The sequence below is a fragment of the Crocodylus porosus genome, unplaced genomic scaffold (assembly GCF_001723895.1).
Source record: "Crocodylus porosus isolate Cpor-Errol unplaced genomic scaffold, CroPor_comp1, whole genome shotgun sequence".
NCBI classification, from domain to species: Eukaryota; Metazoa; Chordata; order Crocodylia; family Crocodylidae; genus Crocodylus; species Crocodylus porosus.
Window position 1 is genome coordinate 167,424,736 of NW_017728906.1, and position 17,306 is coordinate 167,442,041.

A 17,306-nucleotide genomic window follows, 5' to 3' on the forward strand; every position below is an offset into this window, starting at 1 on the left:
TGCTGCCCCCTGATCATGTGAGTGGCCCTCCTCTGGACCCTCTCCATGCTGTCCACATCCCTCTTGAAGTGCAGCACCCAGAACTGAACTCGGTACTCCAGCTGCGGCTTGACCAGAGCTGCATAGGAGGGGAGTATCATCTCCTTGGATCTGCTTGAGATGCATCTGTGGATGCATGACAAGGTGTGGTTGGCCTTTCTGACTGCATCCACACACTGCCAGCCCATGTTCATCTTGGCATCAATGATGACTCCTAGATCCTTCTTATCAGTGCAGAGGCAGAAAAGGGAGTTCCCCAGACTGTAGGTGTGGTGCTGGTTCTTCCTCCCCAGGTGCATGACCTTGTACTTGTCAGTGTTGAATCCCATCCTATTCTCATCCACCCACTGCTGTAACCTGTGTAGGTCTGATTGTAGCCTATTCCTTCTTTCTAGTGTGCCCACATCTTAGTGTCATCGGCAAATTTGAACAGGGTGCTTTTTACCCCCTCGTCCAAGTCACTGATGAAGATGTTGAACAGTGTGGGCCAAGGACCGAGCCCTGCAGAACCCCGCTGCCCACATCCCTCCAGGTTGAAAATGACCCATTCAGCACCACTCTCTGGGTATGGCCCTCCAGCCAGTTGGCGACTCCTTTGACTGTGTGGGTGTTGACACCACAGTCCCCCAGTTTTTTTTAATGAGAACGGGGTGTGAGACCGTGTTGAAGGCCTTCCTGAAGTCCAGGAAGACTATGTCCACTGCTACCCCTGCATCTAAGGATTTGGTGATCTGGTCGTAGAAGGCTACTAGGTTGGTCTGACAGGAGCTGCCCCTAATGAACCCGTGTTGGTTGTCCTGAAGCATAATCTCCCCTGCTGGCCCCTCGTGGACATGTGCCAGAATAATTCTCTCAAAAAGCTTGCCCAGGATTGAGGTAAGATTAACTGGCCTATAGTTTCCCGGGTCCTCCTTTCTCCCTTTTTTGAAGATGGGAACCACATTGGCCCTCTTCTAGTCCTTGGACACCACACCGGAGCACTACAAGTGCTTGTAAAGCAGTGCCAGGGGTCCAGCAATGACCTCAGCTAATTCCCTCTGTACTCTAGGGTGGAGGTTGTCTGGACCAGCTGATTTGAATACATCGAGCCCCTCCAGAAGTTCCCTAACTAGTTCCTCACTAACCCTTGGCCTAGGTGCACCTCCCCTGGGGTCTAAGGAGAGCCCAGAGGGGAGGGGTGGCTGTTCGGGTCCCTGCTTAGGAAAATGGAGGCAAAGAAATCATTAAATAGGTTAGCTTTGTCATCTGGTGTGATGACCAAATTACCTAGTACGTCTTGCAGGGGCCTCACGTTACCCGGAACCTTCTTTTTGCCCTCTATATATTTGAAAAAAGGACTTCTTGTTGTCCTTGATCCGGGAAGCTAGTCCCAGTTCCATCTCAGCCTTGGCCTTCCTGATTGCCCCCCTGCATCCCCGTGTAACCACAGTATAGTCATCCCTGGTGATGGCCCCTCCCTTCCATTGGATATACACCTCCCTTTTTAGCCAGGAGACTTTCTCGGATGCTTTTGGTGAGCCATGGGGGTTTTTGCACCCTCCTGCCCCCTTTTGATCTGTGTTGGGATTACTTCCCTTTGGCCTTGGAGGATCGTCTCCTTAAGGAGCGACCATTCTTCTTGGACACCTGGCTCCCCTCCCCTCTGGGACCTCTGTGCTTCCCTGACTATTTTTTGAAGTCCATCCTCCTGAAATCTAGGGCTGCTGCCTTGCTGTAGGCCTTTGCCACCCTGCGCTGGATGGTGAATTCCAGCAGGTGATGATCCGAGCACCCGCAGTCCCCTCACCAGTTTGTTGCCGGTGGCCAGCACCAGGTCCAGCAAGGCATCTCCCCTGGTGGGGCTGTGCATCTCCTGGGTTAGATGGAGGTCCTGCATTCTGGCTAGGAACCTATGTGAGTGGTCAGACCTGGCTGACTGCTCTTCCCAGCAGATGTCTGGAAAGTTCAGGTCACCCATGATGACCATGTCCTTTGACCTAACTACCTCCGTGAGCTGACTTAAGAATTCCTGGTCTAGCTCTTCCCCTTGGTTGGCTGGTCTGTAGTAGACCTCCACTGTTAAATCTCTTTCCCCTCAATTGCTTTGTATTAGAACCCAGAGCACTTCAGAGTGCCCCTCCTCTGACTCTGTGCTACCTGATGAGGATGTGTATTCCTCCTTCATGTAAAGCGCCATGCCTCCACCTTTCCTCCCTGTCCTATCCCTCCTGTACAGCCTATAGCCCTTGATATTCACCGCCCAGTCATGTGTTGGGTCCCACCATGTTTCAGTGAGCCCCACTATGTCTGGGTTGGTGTCAGCTAGCAGGAGGGTAAATTCCTCTTGCCTAGGTTTCCCATACTACGAGCATTTGCGTAGAGGCATTTGAGGCCTCCTGAGGATGTGTGCACTGGTCCCCTACTTTCAGCATTGCCCTAGGCCCTGTTGCTTACCTGCGTATATGTTCTGCTTGTTGGTCTAGGCTGGGCTGTACTTGTGGGTGTTGCTTGGTTTGGCAGTCCAAGGTTTCCTCTGCCCTCGTCTTCCCCTTCCCCCAACGAGCCTAGTTTAAAGCCCTCTGGAGGAGATCCACCAACCTAGAAGAAAACACATGCTTACCGTTAGGGGAAAGGTGGAGCCCATCCCATATGAGCATGTCTCTTGTTGTGATGTGTGGGTCGTTGTCAAGGAAGCCCAAGCCGGCCTTGAGACGCCGTTCCTGAAGCTGCCAGTTGGTCTCTGTGATGCACGTCACATGCCATCTTCCACGTCCGCTCACTGGTAGGACAGAAGAGAAAACCACCCATGCACCTACCTCCTTCAACATGCCCCACAGAGCGTGGTAGTCCGCCATCAGGTGATCAGGGCTTCTCCTGGCCGCATCATTAGTACCCACATGGATTAGGACCATGGGGTAGTAATCGGTGGGCTGGATCACAGCCTGGATCATCCCTGTCACGTCCTGAATCTTTGCTCTAGGTAGGCAGTAGACCTCGCATGTCGAGGGGTCCTGGCGAAAGATGGGGCCCTCTGTACCTCTCAGGATGGAGTTGCCTATGATGATCACTCGATGCTTTTTCCTCTGGGACTGCTTAGCTCCTTCGGCCTGTTCGGATCATGGAGAGTGTGGAGTTGCCTCCTCTCTGGCTGCCTCCTCTTCTTCCTTCTCCTCCAGAGTTGCCAGCTGTTCTGCAGTTGGACTGGAGGAAGTGGTACTGTTGTGTTGTGAACAGCCCTGGTGTCAAACCAGCTTTTGCAAATTCTGTCCCAGACCCCTTCCTGGCTCAAGTTAAACCAGAGTCCTCCAGCATCCCAGCCCTGGGCTAGACTGATCTCTGCTCCAAAGAGCTGGGTTGGCTTCTCCCCTCTGCTCTCTAGCCTGACTGGGGGCTTGGCCAGAGGCATGGCCCCCTTAGCCAAAGGGAGCAGGGAGGGGGTTTATTTCCCCACCCTGCTACTGGGGGACTGTGCCCTGTGTCAGCCATTTTTCCAGTGGCAGGGGAAAGGGAGCATGGTCAGAACTAGATGTCTTGGTTCCCACCATCTACTTGCCTTGTCAGTGACTTGGGCTGTGGTACTGAGCCGAGCTGCCTTGTGTTTTGCTGCTGAGTGTGGAGGCAGAGGGCCAGAGTGGGTTGGAGGAAAGGGGGCTGCATGGCCAAATTATTCCTACCTTTCCACACCCAAGCCAGGTGGGGCTGTCATGGAGCTCCAGCCAGCTTGGAAGGGCCCTGTGGGGCCAGCCTGTGGGAGCCGGGGCCCTTCTAAGTGGGTTGTGGCTGCGTGACAGCCCAGCCTGGCAAAATGGGTGGGGGCTGGCTAGGGAGCAGGCTTTCCGGGACAGCTCAGAGGTGCTGATGGGCCCCAAGCCTGGCAGCCACTGCCACGCCTGCTGTTCTGCCCTGTTCACCTCTAGCTGCCACTGCCATGCCACTCTGGGTAGGCAGGTAGGAAGCTTCAGTCCTGTGACTTCTGCTCAACACATGGAGCTTCAGCTCCAGCTCCCGGCCACCTTGGAAAGTGGAAGATGTCCAGGTGGAAGGCATCTGGGAGCTGCAGCTAGAGCTCCACATGCTGGGCGGAAGCCACCAGGTCTGGCAGGGCTGTTTTTCTCCCCTCACTTCCATCTGCAGCTTCTGCTTCTGCTGCACCATGCAGTGCTGTTTGGGGCAGGAGGATCTTCCTTCAGCCCAGCAGCTTCAACTCAGCTCAGGGAGCTCCAGTTCCAGCTCTGCCTTCCTGGTATGACGAACAGCGTCTGCAGGCAGAGTGCATGGAAAGCACCTGGGATCTGGAGCCAGAGCTCCATGAGTTGAGCTGAAGTGGCCAAGTGGTGCTGTGTGGTGTGGTAAGAGCAGGAGCTGCAGCTGGAGGTGAGGAGAGAAAGCCCTGTCGGGGCAAGCCAGCTTTCCCTCGCCTCCAGTGTCTATTCCCCCTCTCACTCCTGCTGCTGGGCTCTCATTTGGAGAAAACGGTAGCATACTTTAATGCAATATTGATCCAGCTCTTTGCTTCCCCTCCATTTGGGAGGAGAACCCCTGGTTCTTAGGGCAACAAAGTGGTGGAGAATGTGGGCAACACACCCACCTACCCAATATACAAGAGTAAGACTGTATTTTGAGCTATTATGCAATTGCCTTTATATACACTATGCAAATGCACACAAATCGGGAAAATTATTTTTTAAATAAAATTAAAATAAGTTGTTTTTGATTTTATTTTTAGTATATGATTTGTTTTGGGTTTTTTCCAATACAAGATCTCAGCACCCTCCCTGCCAAAAGGAATACCTTAGGGGCAAAGGGAGGGACTTCCAGGGGCAAATGTCAGAGGTAAGGGGGTGGAACTTCTGGTCCCAAGATGGCAACCAGGGGGCAGGGCACCCATCAAGAGGCAGGGCTACCCTTGCAGCCTTTGACAGCTCACCAAAACTCATTAAGTGGCCTTCCAGCCGAAATAATTGCCTGCCTCTGGTTAAGAAACACTGTATGCTTTAAGGATAATTGTTGATAAGTGATATTAAATAATGTGAAGAAATGAAGCAGAGCATCTTTTAATAGTCTGGATAGGATGTGTACTTAATGTAAACTTCTTTAAACCTCACTGCAGGATATTTTGTGTTGACTTTTTTTGGAAGTAATTGTCTTAACTGATGGATTTAGTAATTTTTCAATTAAGTAATTTTCAATTGCACCGGTATAAAAATTGCCTTCATACATACTTGGTATTTAACTTTTTCCGTACAACATACAGCTGAAGTTAAGTACTTTAAAGCACTAATGCACTGTAAGTCATTGTTATATAAAAACTTATAGACCTGAAAATTTTCCTCTACTACTTTTACAGTGAACCTCAAGCCATGTGCTATATTGAAACATCAAATCTTGATGGAGAAACTAATCTTAAGATACGACAGGTAAAATCTTATTTTGTTTTTTTTTTTTTTCTTTCTTTGATACCCCATCCATTCTGTGCTTTAAACAGGTGAATCGGGGAGCCTGATCTGGCAGTTGTAATGGACCTGGGGTTGTCTGGTGAACTGGCTTTACTCCTAACCTTTTTATTTATCTGATTTGTATATGCTGTCTTTTCCATCAAGCGTAGCTGTAAAACCCTGAGTTAGTGGCCTATATTTTATGTGCCAATTTCAATATCTATTGAATGCTGGTAATGATACTTGATGTACAATTTTTTTTGAGTCGCTGAACCAGAGGGCAGCATTGGTTTAGTAGTCTTAAATTTTGGGAATGAAAATGGGGTTCATCCTGGCTGTGGTGCCTCACTCCAGTCCTTTTAGGATCTTCAGCAAATTCTTCACCTTTCTGCCTTATTGTTCCTATCTATAATAACTGTGAGCAAATGCTTTGAGCTGCAGTAATTGGATGTTTGTAAAGTACATAAAACACTAATTTCTTTCTTCTTGGTTTGACAGTACTTGTAACTGACCTTCAAGTCATAATGCAAAGCCTGTAGACCCGATTCTCACAGGCACTAATGCCACTTTGCACCTCTTAAGCAGTATAAATAGACCTTGGAGATTTGTAAATGACAGGCCACTTGCTTTGTACTTAAGTGACTGCTTTGCATGCACGTAGTATAGCTCCTTTACAGGGCCAGTGCTTCATGTGTATGATACATATACATATGTAGCTGGGTGGGTTCTGGCTTGGAGGAGGAGCAGCATGTTGCAACACGGTGCTGCCTTGTACTGCATAAATGATCCCTTAGACTGCTTGTGTGACTATACAACATTTTATCTATTATACCTTACTCTTTACAGTTTTATACTTGTTTATCTGTGACAGGAGCAACTTGATTTGTTTAAATGTTCAGGAAATGTAAAATCATTAGAGTTTAAAGAGAGGATTTACACTGTTCAAATATACAACAGTGTAAAATGGAAGCAACACCACTACAGTCACTGAAGCTTTGCAGATGTAAACCTAGTGTGGGCAGGAGGAGGCTCCACTGAGCATACTGTGGTGTGGTTGCATGTGACTGAAGCAGTTTCAGATACTTACATGCTAACCATTAAGGCAGCACTTGGAAACCCACACATCTCATTGCCAAATCCTTAACAAATCAAACAAATCATTGTAAAATAAGAGCATATATAGGGAAGTGCTGACTTTAAAGTGTAATAAGCTCTCTCATGTGTATTTTCTATTATTTGATTATTAAGCGTCATGATTGTGGTCAGTTTTGGGATTTAGCTGCCAAAAACAGATCTAGTTTCTGTTAGCACTGTCCTTCATTTATGAAAGGTAGAGGTCCTTCTTGAATGCTTTGGGTTCTTTCATTAGTTTGCTCTTCACTTATGGCAAGTAATTGAGTTCACCTTGGATTTTCCAACACTGTTTAAGAATTTCCTTTTCGGATCTTGGAATTCATAGGTTTCTTTTCAAATTCCTCTTGAATAGTACATATGTAGGTGGGTATTTGGAAAGAGTGTACTTAAATGTTTTAATTCTTTTCCTAAGACATGGAATTAATAGAACTGAATCTGGATCAGAATTTTAAAATAAAATTGTAGTTTACAATTATTATTTGAAAACATTTCTGTTGACTCGCATGTGTGACATTTGTGAAAATGTACTAGCATGAGCTTAGGTATAGTGGTCTGAGACCAGAATCTCTGAAGACGTTATTTATTTTTGGCCTCTCCATTTAAAAATCTGGGCCTAATTCTCCAGTGGCCAAACAATAGGTGCAGTGTCACTTGAGCAAAGGAAATGAGATGTAGGAATAAAAACAGAACAGCAAGGATTTCAGACCATCTTCTGCTATGTTGGCTCCAGTGTAGCTATTTGCCTAAGGTACAAGGTATTAGAGAATCAGGCCAATGGCTGAATGTCAGAAAATAGCTTATGAGGTTACAGCTAGATGGTGGGTCAGTAAATAGCTTTGAGCAGGAGCAGAGCACTCTCTTGTACTGATCTAGTAGTAGCCCAGAGGGTAGAATGCAACTTAGCACATGTCAGTATAGCTGTGTTTATACTGTGTGGGAGCAGAAGCATTGAGTGTTGGCTGCAGCCAAAGCTGAGGATTTTGACTGGGGTGTGCCAATGCCTCTGCTTGGACTGAAACCCAGAGATTCCTGGGTAGAGGATCTTGGCCCCTTGCTCAAGGTCAGACAGATTGCTGTGTTTAGGGTCAAGAAGGAATTTTACCCCGTGGTCAGAATGGCATGGACTGTGGTGGGTTTTGTAGCAGTGGGTATGGCCCTCTCAAGTGTGTTTTTACAATCTTTTCAGCAGCGGGATATTTGCTGCCATGGTCCTGCCATGCCCTGCTTTACCTGTGGCAGGTTGGGGTGTATGACTTGTGGTTGTCAGGGCGGACTGTGTGTAGTAGCACTGCTGATGGAAGAGATGATGGATTTATGTAGGATGGTGTGGTTAGGGGTGTTCCTGCCTTAGGTAGAGGGCTGGGCTAGATGACCTCTGGAGAGCTCTTCCAGCCATACATTTCTATGATTTCTGTGATCTAAGGCTGCTGTCATGTCATAGAATCGTAGAAGATTAGAGTTGGAAGGGACTTCGGGAGACTAGTCCAACTCCCTGCTCAAAGCGGGACCACCCCAAGTATATTATCCCAGCCAAAGCTTTGTCTAGCTGGGTCTTAAAAACCTTTAAGAATGGAGATGCCACAACCTCTCTGGGTAACCTGTTCCAGTGCTTGTGAGAAGATTCTTCCTAATATCTAGACTAAACTTCTCTTGCTGCAACTTGAGAGCACTGCTCCTTGTTTTGTCATCTGCCACCACTGAGAACAGTCCAGTTCCATCGTCTTTGGAACCACTCATCAGATAGTTGAAAGCTTTATTAAACTCCCTCTGTCTTCTCTTCTCCAGACTACATAAAGCCCAGTTCCCTCAGCCACTCCTCAGAAGTTGTGTCCCCCTAACCATTTTTGTTGCCCTCTGCTGGACTCTTTCCAACTTGTCCACATCCTTTTTAGAGTGGGGGGCCCAAACTGGACACAGTACTCCAGATGTAGCCTCACCAGTGCTGAATAGAGGGGAATAATTATTTCCCTCTCTCTGCTGGCCATGATCCTACAAATGCAGCACAGTATGCTGTTAGCCTTTTTTGGCAACCGGGGCACACTGTTGGCTAATATCTAGCTTATTGTCCACTGTAACCTCCAAGTCCTTTTCTGCATAGTTTCATAGTTGTTGGAGGCTGGAAAGGACTTTACAGATCATTGGGTCTAGCCCCCTGCATATGTACAGGAAAGACTGCTGAGGTCAGGTGATCCCAGGGCATGGTGGGCATTGAGATGTTTTTAAGATTGCCAGGGTGGGTGACTGTACCACCTCTGGGGAGAGTCTGTTCCATACCCTAGGCACTCAACTTGTAAAGAAGTTTTTCCTTGTGTCTAGTCTGAAGTGATCTTCAGTCAGTTTGTGCCCATTATTTCTTGTCCTCCCATGGGGGTCTTTGTGAATAGATGCTCCCCCAGGCCCCAATGTACATCCCAATTTATATTTATAGGCCTCCACCAAGTCCCCTCTAAGTCTTCTCTTCTCTAGGCTGAACAGTCCCAAGTCTTTCAGCCTCTGCTCTTATGACCTGGTTTCTAATCAGGTGTATGGCCCTCCTTTGGACTCTCTCAAGCTTCTCCACATCCTTCCCGAAGTGCAGCACCAAGCGTTGTTGCTTAGCCAGTCAGTCCCCAGCCTGTACTGGTGCATGGGATTCTTCTGTCCTAAGTGCAGGACTTTGCACTTGTCCTTGTTGAACCTCATGAGGTTTCTTGTGGTCCAGTCCTCCAGTTTGTCCAAGTACTCCCTGAATCCTAGCCCTACCATCCAGTGCATGTACTACTCCCCCCAGCTTGGTGTTGTATGCAACATTTATACCTTCTTATGCTCCAATGCCAAGTTGGGGAAACAAGGCAGTTTGCTGAAGCCTGCTCCTGCTATGGGTTTAAGTATAATAAATACAGATAACATGACGTTCCTTATTCCAGCTTATGTACCTGGGCAAGAGAGAAACTGTGACTACACTCATCTATGTTAAATATAAAATAAAATATTTTTGGCAGACCAGTGCTCCTGTAGCTCATGAACATTATTACTTCAAGAAGCATGAAGTACAGCTGTTCTGCCTGTGAGACAGAGGAGTCTATAGTAGAATAATGCCTGTAAGTTAAGCTGACAAGAACGCTTGATCTGACAGCTGTCTCCTCTGGTTGGTCTCCTTAGGGGCTGTCACAAACTGCCAGCCTCCAGTCAAGAGATGATTTGATGAAAGTGTCTGGGAAGATTGAGTGTGAAGGACCCAACCGCCACCTCTATGACTTCATTGGAAATTTGCGTTTAGATGGTCAAAGGTATCAAAACTACAGTTGCCTTCAGTTAAACACTTCTTGGATGTGTGTTGCCCTCTGTTGTACTTTAGAGAGAACATAAAGAAATTTATTTGGGTGACTACTAATGATGTTCCTTAGCTAGTGTAAAATGGCATAGCTCTGTTGACTTGACTGTTTGCTTCCAGCGCTTAAAGCCAGTGACTTTGGAACTAGAGGACAAGGGCTCCAGTCCCAGTTCTGCATTATGGGAGAAGCCTCTTAATGGTTAAGTTTGTAATCAACCTTGCTGTTAAGGGGGATCTTTCTCTTCCCTAATGCTTGACAAAAAAAGAAAAACCTTACATGGTTCCAAATGCAAAGATTAAAATTTTATAGACAACTAAAATAAAAAGACTTGGCTCTTTTAGAATTTGTAAAATTAAGAGCTTCAAAAAGGAGAGCAAGTGTCATTTATGTACCTCTTACACACTTAGCAACTAAGGCATAGAGAAAGGAATTGACTTGCCCAAGGTAGTGTGTAGGTTAATGACCAAGCTGTGAAAAGCACTGAGGTCACCAAACTCCCACCATTGCATTGTGCTGGTTTCTAAAGATGTTGATGACAGTGAGAAATGTTCTATTTAAGACTGAGTGTTTATCATGGCTTTGGTTTTTTGTTTTTTTGTTTTTTAAATGTCTACCCAGTGTCTAATGTATAGAAATCACACTGGGTAAGATGTAATTTTAAAGCAGTGGTTCTCAACCTTTTTTGTACCAGAACCCATTTGTAAACTTTCATGGCCAGTCCTGAACCAGTAAATAATTTAATTAGAAAACACCTAGGGCACTTGCACGCTTGTGGAGAGCTTGCTCTGATGGGCTGGAAATCCAGCACGTTGGAGTAGACTCGCTTAATCGAACCTGCTGGAGCATGTAAATTAATGCGCTCTGGCAGCCCTGCAAGGCATGCATCAGTGGCACAGCATGTCTTTTGCATGGAGAAAATGGCGGTGGTGTGCTTTGAAATAAAACGTGTTTGTGCTTTAATTCAAAATGCTCTGCTGCCATTTTCTCAGCGTGGGGACATGCTGTGCCACTGACGCACATGACACATGAATGCTTTTAATTAGTGTGGCTTGCTAATTTAAAAGCACCTGGCACTGTTGGGAGCACATGAAAATGCCCACAAGTATTCTGGTCCCAGAATACTTATTATACATTACAAGTTAAAGCAGCTCAAGTGTCTTAATTTTAAAGAGAGAAATCAACATCAAGAAGAAAACATGAACAGTAGTATCAACATGTGACCCTCCATTACTCCCAAGTGGCATTCATCATTGTGCAATTTGCACAATGCAAATTGTCAGTGCCCCTCACTCCTGAGCTCCCCAGCCCCTCATTCCTGACATGTAGCCCCCTGGCCCTGCCAGTGCCCATGGAAGGCTGCTAGCCTGCAAGGGGAAACCCATGCTTTTGCATTTTTTCTGTGACTGTTTGCAATCCTTTCAAATATTCTTGCGACCCTCTTTTGGGTTGTGACCCACAAGTTGAGAAACACTGGTTTAGAGCACTCTTGAGGCTGATCTGAATTATAGTGGGTACTAAGGTTGCGTGACAGCTGTCCTCGTCATCGGAAAACTTCAAATAGCTCCTTTGCATCTCCCCAATCTCGCTGTCTGCAATCGAGTATTGAATCCAATACATTAAGTGGGCAGCATTCTGATGTTTCTGATGTACTGTACTATTAATTTCCTCCTAAGTGTTTTGAAATGAAATTAAGGAGAAGAAACAATTTAAAACTTAGAGTGTTTTTGGAATAACCTAAAAATACCCTTTTTTTTTTTTTTTTTCCCCCCCTTGGTTTCTAGTCCAGTTCCAGTTGGGCCAGATCAGATCTTGCTAAGAGGTGCACAGCTTAGGAACACTCAGTGGGTTCTGGGTGTAATCGTGTATACAGGACATGATACAAAACTCATGCAGGTAAAGTGGTTCGGATGTAATAGCGCATATACTGATAGGAAAAAATACTTTTAATTTTTCCTGTGTTCTGTCTGGCTTTGGGAATTGATGAGGCAAAAATAAAGCTTGGGTTGTTGTTATTATTTGTATTGAAGTAGCTTCTAGGGGCCCCAGGAAATATGGGGATGCCTTTTGCTTATGTGTCTTTACACATCTTTGTGTGGTGCAAAGCTGTACTGTACTGTGACAGCTTCTGTGCATGTTAGCTCCCAGACTGGAAGCTGCTTATCTTCATTAGTGTAGCATCATGCATTAGGCTAATAATTTCTGCTTATTAATGACTCCAAGATCCTTTTCAGCCTCTGTGCTGACGAGAAGGAATTCCCCAGCCTGTAGGTATGGTGCTGGTTCTTTCTCCCTAGGTGCTGTATCCTGCACTTACCAGTATTGAATCCCATCTTATTCTCATCTGCCCAGCCCTGTAACCTGTGCTGGAGTCTGCTGAAGTGCAGTAATTACCACCAACTGTGGGATATCCTTGTCCAAAACAAGTTGCAGGATGGGAGATGTGGCTATAAAGCCAAATATTGAGCTGGATGTGAAGTGAAGTAAATCTATCCAAGGATTAAAACTCTTTCCAAACGTGTACTAGTTTGCGGGTATTGTTACATGTTATATTTAGCACATGCTAGCAGCACTTACAACACTAGTGTCCAAGTATTAAAGCTGTAACATACATGCTAAGTGCCATCCTGGCATAGTAAAATTCTGTATTTTCTGGCACAGAATATCTCCAGATCACATCATCTAACATGCTGAGTTAACGTGGGCAGGTTTAGGATTTTGAAAAGTTTGTACAGATTAGTGTGCACATATTTCTCTAGGGTCCTTCAGCTATATTTTTCAGCTTAAGATCAAAGCAAAAACAAATTTAACATTGCCTCAGTATGCCTTAATTTTCTGTATTATATATAAAAACACAACAGACTAGGCAGAAATAATCAAAAGATGTTTCATTAGTACTGTAGTCCATTAGATTTAAATGTACATCTCTTTCAGATTCATAAAACAACATCTAGCCTCCTTGAGCATCTTGACAATGCACCCAGTGCTTCACTGAAAGTAATTTCCACATCTGTGTTTTGTTTTTAGCTAGTGTTCAAACCAGTCTATATTTACAAGGAGCAGCTAACAGACAGTAGAACTGTGGAAAAAAGAATAGCTTGATTAGTGAAACCAGTAAAAACCATTAAAAAGGAGGAGGGTTGATTAACATCTGTGGAATGGAGAGTTTAGAAGGAATCAGGTGTTTTATGAGCCACAACCTCAACTAACTCCTCTTCTGCATGAGTAGAAATGCTCCTGACACTGCCAGGCAGTTAGTTTTAAACTTTGGGTGGCACAGAAATCGATGGGGGTGTAACTATACTACGGCACTCTCTGGGATCCACTTCTGGACTACTCCATGGAGGTCATGACTGGGAGACTCCAGCGTGGCTGGGATGTGGAGGCCTGACAAACAGTTTGGGAGTTCCCCCCTCCCCACTCTGCCAACTGGCTCTGATACAGTAAGGAGACTGGGAGCTACTATTTGTAGCTCCCTGCTCCCTCCCCTGCATGAGATCCTTGAACTGGCTCCTGTGCAGTGCTCTGGTCTCTCCAAGCTCCTACACTGCAGTGGTGCCTTCGAATTGGCTCTGTTGCAGTGTGAGTATGGGAACCTAACAAACTGCTGTTTGTCTAGTTCTCAACTTCCTTACTGCACAGGGGTACTGAATTGGCAATCCCAGGTCTGAGACCAAAAACCAACTGATTTTTTTTTCTTCTCAGCCCTGGTGTTGAATTGGAGTTGGTGTGGTACTACAATCTATATCTAGATGATTGTAAGTGTTAATGTGGGACTGCTCAGAAAACTTTCTAAGTCTTATGAATGCTTACTGTTGTCTAAATATAATGTGATAAATGTCACTTGTAACAATACCCTGAATGTCAGTCTTCCTGGGTGTATCTGCACTGACTCTAACCCAGTTACACCAGGTCTGAGTGTGGTTCTTAAATTTTAAGGCAGTCAAAGACTTCATGGTTACTACTGAATAACTTCTAGAATTCCTGTGTTTGCTAGGTTGGAAGGGACAGGTTTAGGAACCACTTCCCACAACCATCATAGGGCCCTTGGCAGGAGCTAAGCAAAGTTACAATCCCTGTATTCTCTTGATGGTGGGAATTGCTGTTTCTCCAACAGCTACAAAAGGGACCAGGGATGGACCCAATGTCCTTGTCTTCCCCTGCATTGGCTATTGCAGGGCAGGGTGACAGGCAGGGGAGTTAATTGAGCCTACAGAAATAGCTGCACACAGTTCACATTTGCCTCATAACTGGGGGGACAGGGGATATTTAACTGGATAGGAAAAGGTGTCAAGAAACATAATGGCTGGGTCTGTTGGTTTAAGACTATGGAAAATTGGTTCTGATCTCAAGTTCTTCCATATTTTTTCTATTGTTATTCCCATATCTAAACCAGTTCTCACAGTTGTTTCTGCTTTTGTTCAGAACTCAACCAAAGCACCTTTGAAGAGATCAAATGTGGAGAAAGTGACCAACATGCAGATCCTGGTTTTGTTCTGCATCCTTCTGGTCATGGCTCTTGTGAGTTCTGTGGGTGCCTTACTGTGGAACAGAGCACATGGCAAAGTCATTTGGTACCTTGGCTCAAATGGTGAGAGCTCAATTGCAGGAAGCTTATTGTGTGTGTGACACCACTTAAAACTTGTAATTCAAACAAGGATTCAGCAATGTGGGCCCTTCACTTGCATTTTACAAATAAGTACATAAAGACTTGTAAATGTTGTTATAAATAATACCAACTTTCAAAAAGGCAAAGCCAAGCATAAGTGTAATCTGATAATAGAACCTACTGGTATAATTTTAGAGCCTGACCCGCCAAGAAATTTGCTGTTGAGGGATGCAAATTAATTCCTTCTAAGAGCAGTGAAAGTTGCTAGGCAGTTGGCCAGGAAACAGCTGACCTCAGCAGGGTGTGAGGCCCAGGATAAATCGGCCTGTGCGGGGTCTGGATGTGGTGGTTGAAGGGTGGGGGTGAGCAGCCAAACACAAAGCTGGCCTGGCTCTGTGGTGCCCCCCAGAGCACGGGGCCTGGGGCAGTTGCCCCAGTTGCCCCCCCCCCCCGCCTGGGACAGCCCTGTCAGGGAATGAAGGGGAATTTGAGACGCAAGGGTGGGAGTCAGTGGTTACCAAGGTATCTCCCTACTGGAGTTCCAGAAAAAAATGTTTTAGGCATTGGTTTAGTGCATTGTATATAGGGTTTGTGTCATCAGCCTCATCTTTCTCTGCTCTTTGTCTACTTAAATTCTTAAGTCACTTATTCTCTCTGCACCACATCCTCTGCCTAGCAACTTTCACTGCTCTTAGAAGGAATTAATTTGCATCCCTCAACAGCAAATCCTCTGCTGAGTTCTACTGACTTCAAACTTTCACTGCATCATCTGTCCCTCTGGGTCTTGGTTTCCCCATATGTAACTTGGGGAGGCTGCTGTTCCTTGCATGGACATCCTGAAGATTAATGTTCACAGTGCCAAATGTTGTTGTGACTTTATCTGCTGGACCAGGCCATTCTAGCTCATGATATTGAGTGGTAATTTTGCTGCTTATCCTGTAAAGAGGTGCAGGGGTTTTGCTTGACTTAATTTTTGCTATTTTTACAGGGTTAGATGGGAACAAATAGGTACAGATATTGTAAAAGTACTTCAGGACAGAATAGAAGTCATTGTGCAGAAGAGAGATTTTTGCCTCTTCATTTATATTAGTCAGCTAAAAAATGGTGTCAGACGCTGGCGGTATGTTATTGATGCTATCTGCAGACACAGACGTGAAAGCATAAATACATGTCACTGACATTGTGTGAAATATTTTTTCTGGTAGTGGTAAGACTCCTGACAGTGGCAGACCTGCCATTTGTTGTTTCAGATGAACTGCAATTATGGTAATTTTACTGAAAAAGATCTCATCCCTTAGGAGTGCAATGGCTCTGATTAGAAGACTATATATTTAGACAGACTTTCATTGAAGCCTATTCAATGAAACAAGCAATCGTGTTCATGGTGTCCTAGTCACTGTTTCTCTGACTAAAGAATGTATTTCTTTTTTAAAGAAAAAGTAATTTTCTTGATTTTTAAAAATAATTATCTTTTGTAGAATATGAAATATCACTGTTCCCATTTGCATGAAGAGGCAAAAGGGTTATAAATGGAAGGTAATATGCAGTGGAGAGGATTCAAGAGTTTGAGTCCTCTCTCTGATCTTGGATACATTGGTGTAAATTAGAATCATTTCATTAAAATCAGTAGAGTTATTGATAAGGCAGAATATCTGAGGTTTAGATCCTCAAATTTTGGCACTAGGGATGCCTTTTCAAAGCCATTTCCTGTGTTACATGTCCAAAGCCTTTCCTATTTTGTCATCAAAAAGGGAGAGATGCTTTTTAATCTTTTCCCAGGATCAAACATTCCAACCTAAATTTATGACCCAAGTGCCTAAGTCTCTCAGCTGTCTGGATAGAAAAAGCCTTTTTCTCCAGTTAAACGTGTTTCTTGGTTTTCCTTACAGGCTAATTCTGAAAATTCTTAGCTTAATTTGGATTTCAAACGTTGGATTCAACCCTTATTTTAAAGGGCAGCTTTGGACGTAGATTTTTGTTTCATCCTAATACTAATAAAGAGATGTTTAAACCATTTAGGTGGAACTAATTTTGGATTCCATCTTTCAGGAAACCGAGAAGCATTCATACCTGGCTCCTCCTTCCTCCTCATTTTTTCTCAACAGGATCTTTGTTATTGAGTGGGTGCTAGTTGTCTGTGTTACTGTAGCCCACAGCAGTGCTATTTATAGACCCAGCTTCCATTGTGCTCAGTTTTTTACAAACAGTGAACCAAAACGATGTTCATTGTCCCAAAAGATCATATAAACAAATATTTAAAAAGTAGCAGTGGATGAGGGCAGAGAGGCAGAGGAAATATTAGTTAGCATGATAGGCAGTGGTCTTGGTATATCAGCAGCCTTACCTTCAGTTCTCGTTTCCTGCATATTTTTGCTTCCTTAAAAAAGAGTTATAATAATTATTTCTATAGCACTTTTGTGGGGAGGGGGAAGCATTCTGGCAATGGATAACTTTATTTGGGTTTAGTTCTTTTTTTCTTAATTCTCATTACCGTGAAAAGTTTGAGAGACAATTCTGAGAACTATGAATGGGGACATTTTGAAAATATCAAGGATAATTCCCTCTTAAGTCCATTGACATACATAGCAAAAAGAGCAATTTGTTTGAGGCAGGCAGAACATCGCTCACTAGAAATAATGTCTATGGCTGATAAATAGGGATAGGTGATTACTTTTGTATAGATAGATGCATTACTTTTATCAAATCCCTTTGGATTTCATAGGAGTTTTCTCTTAGCTGTAATCTATACAGCTAAGAGAAAACTCCTATGAAATCTATAATATAGAGTATATTGCCCTT

The 17,306-nt window shown here is 44.7% G+C and overlaps 1 protein-coding gene across 1 annotated transcript in view; it reads left to right on the plus strand.

Annotated features, from left to right (window-relative positions):
- Nucleotides 1-17,306, plus strand: part of ATP8A2 (ATPase phospholipid transporting 8A2) — a 541,321-nt gene that overhangs the window by 71,895 nt on the left and 452,120 nt on the right. Inside the window, exons 8-11 of the mRNA XM_019530163.1 lie at nucleotides 5,366-5,435; nucleotides 9,729-9,856; nucleotides 11,683-11,794; nucleotides 14,324-14,489. Coding sequence (XP_019385708.1) covers nucleotides 5,366-5,435; nucleotides 9,729-9,856; nucleotides 11,683-11,794; nucleotides 14,324-14,489 — 476 coding nt within the window. The remainder of the gene's footprint in view (nucleotides 1-5,365; nucleotides 5,436-9,728; nucleotides 9,857-11,682; nucleotides 11,795-14,323; nucleotides 14,490-17,306) is intronic.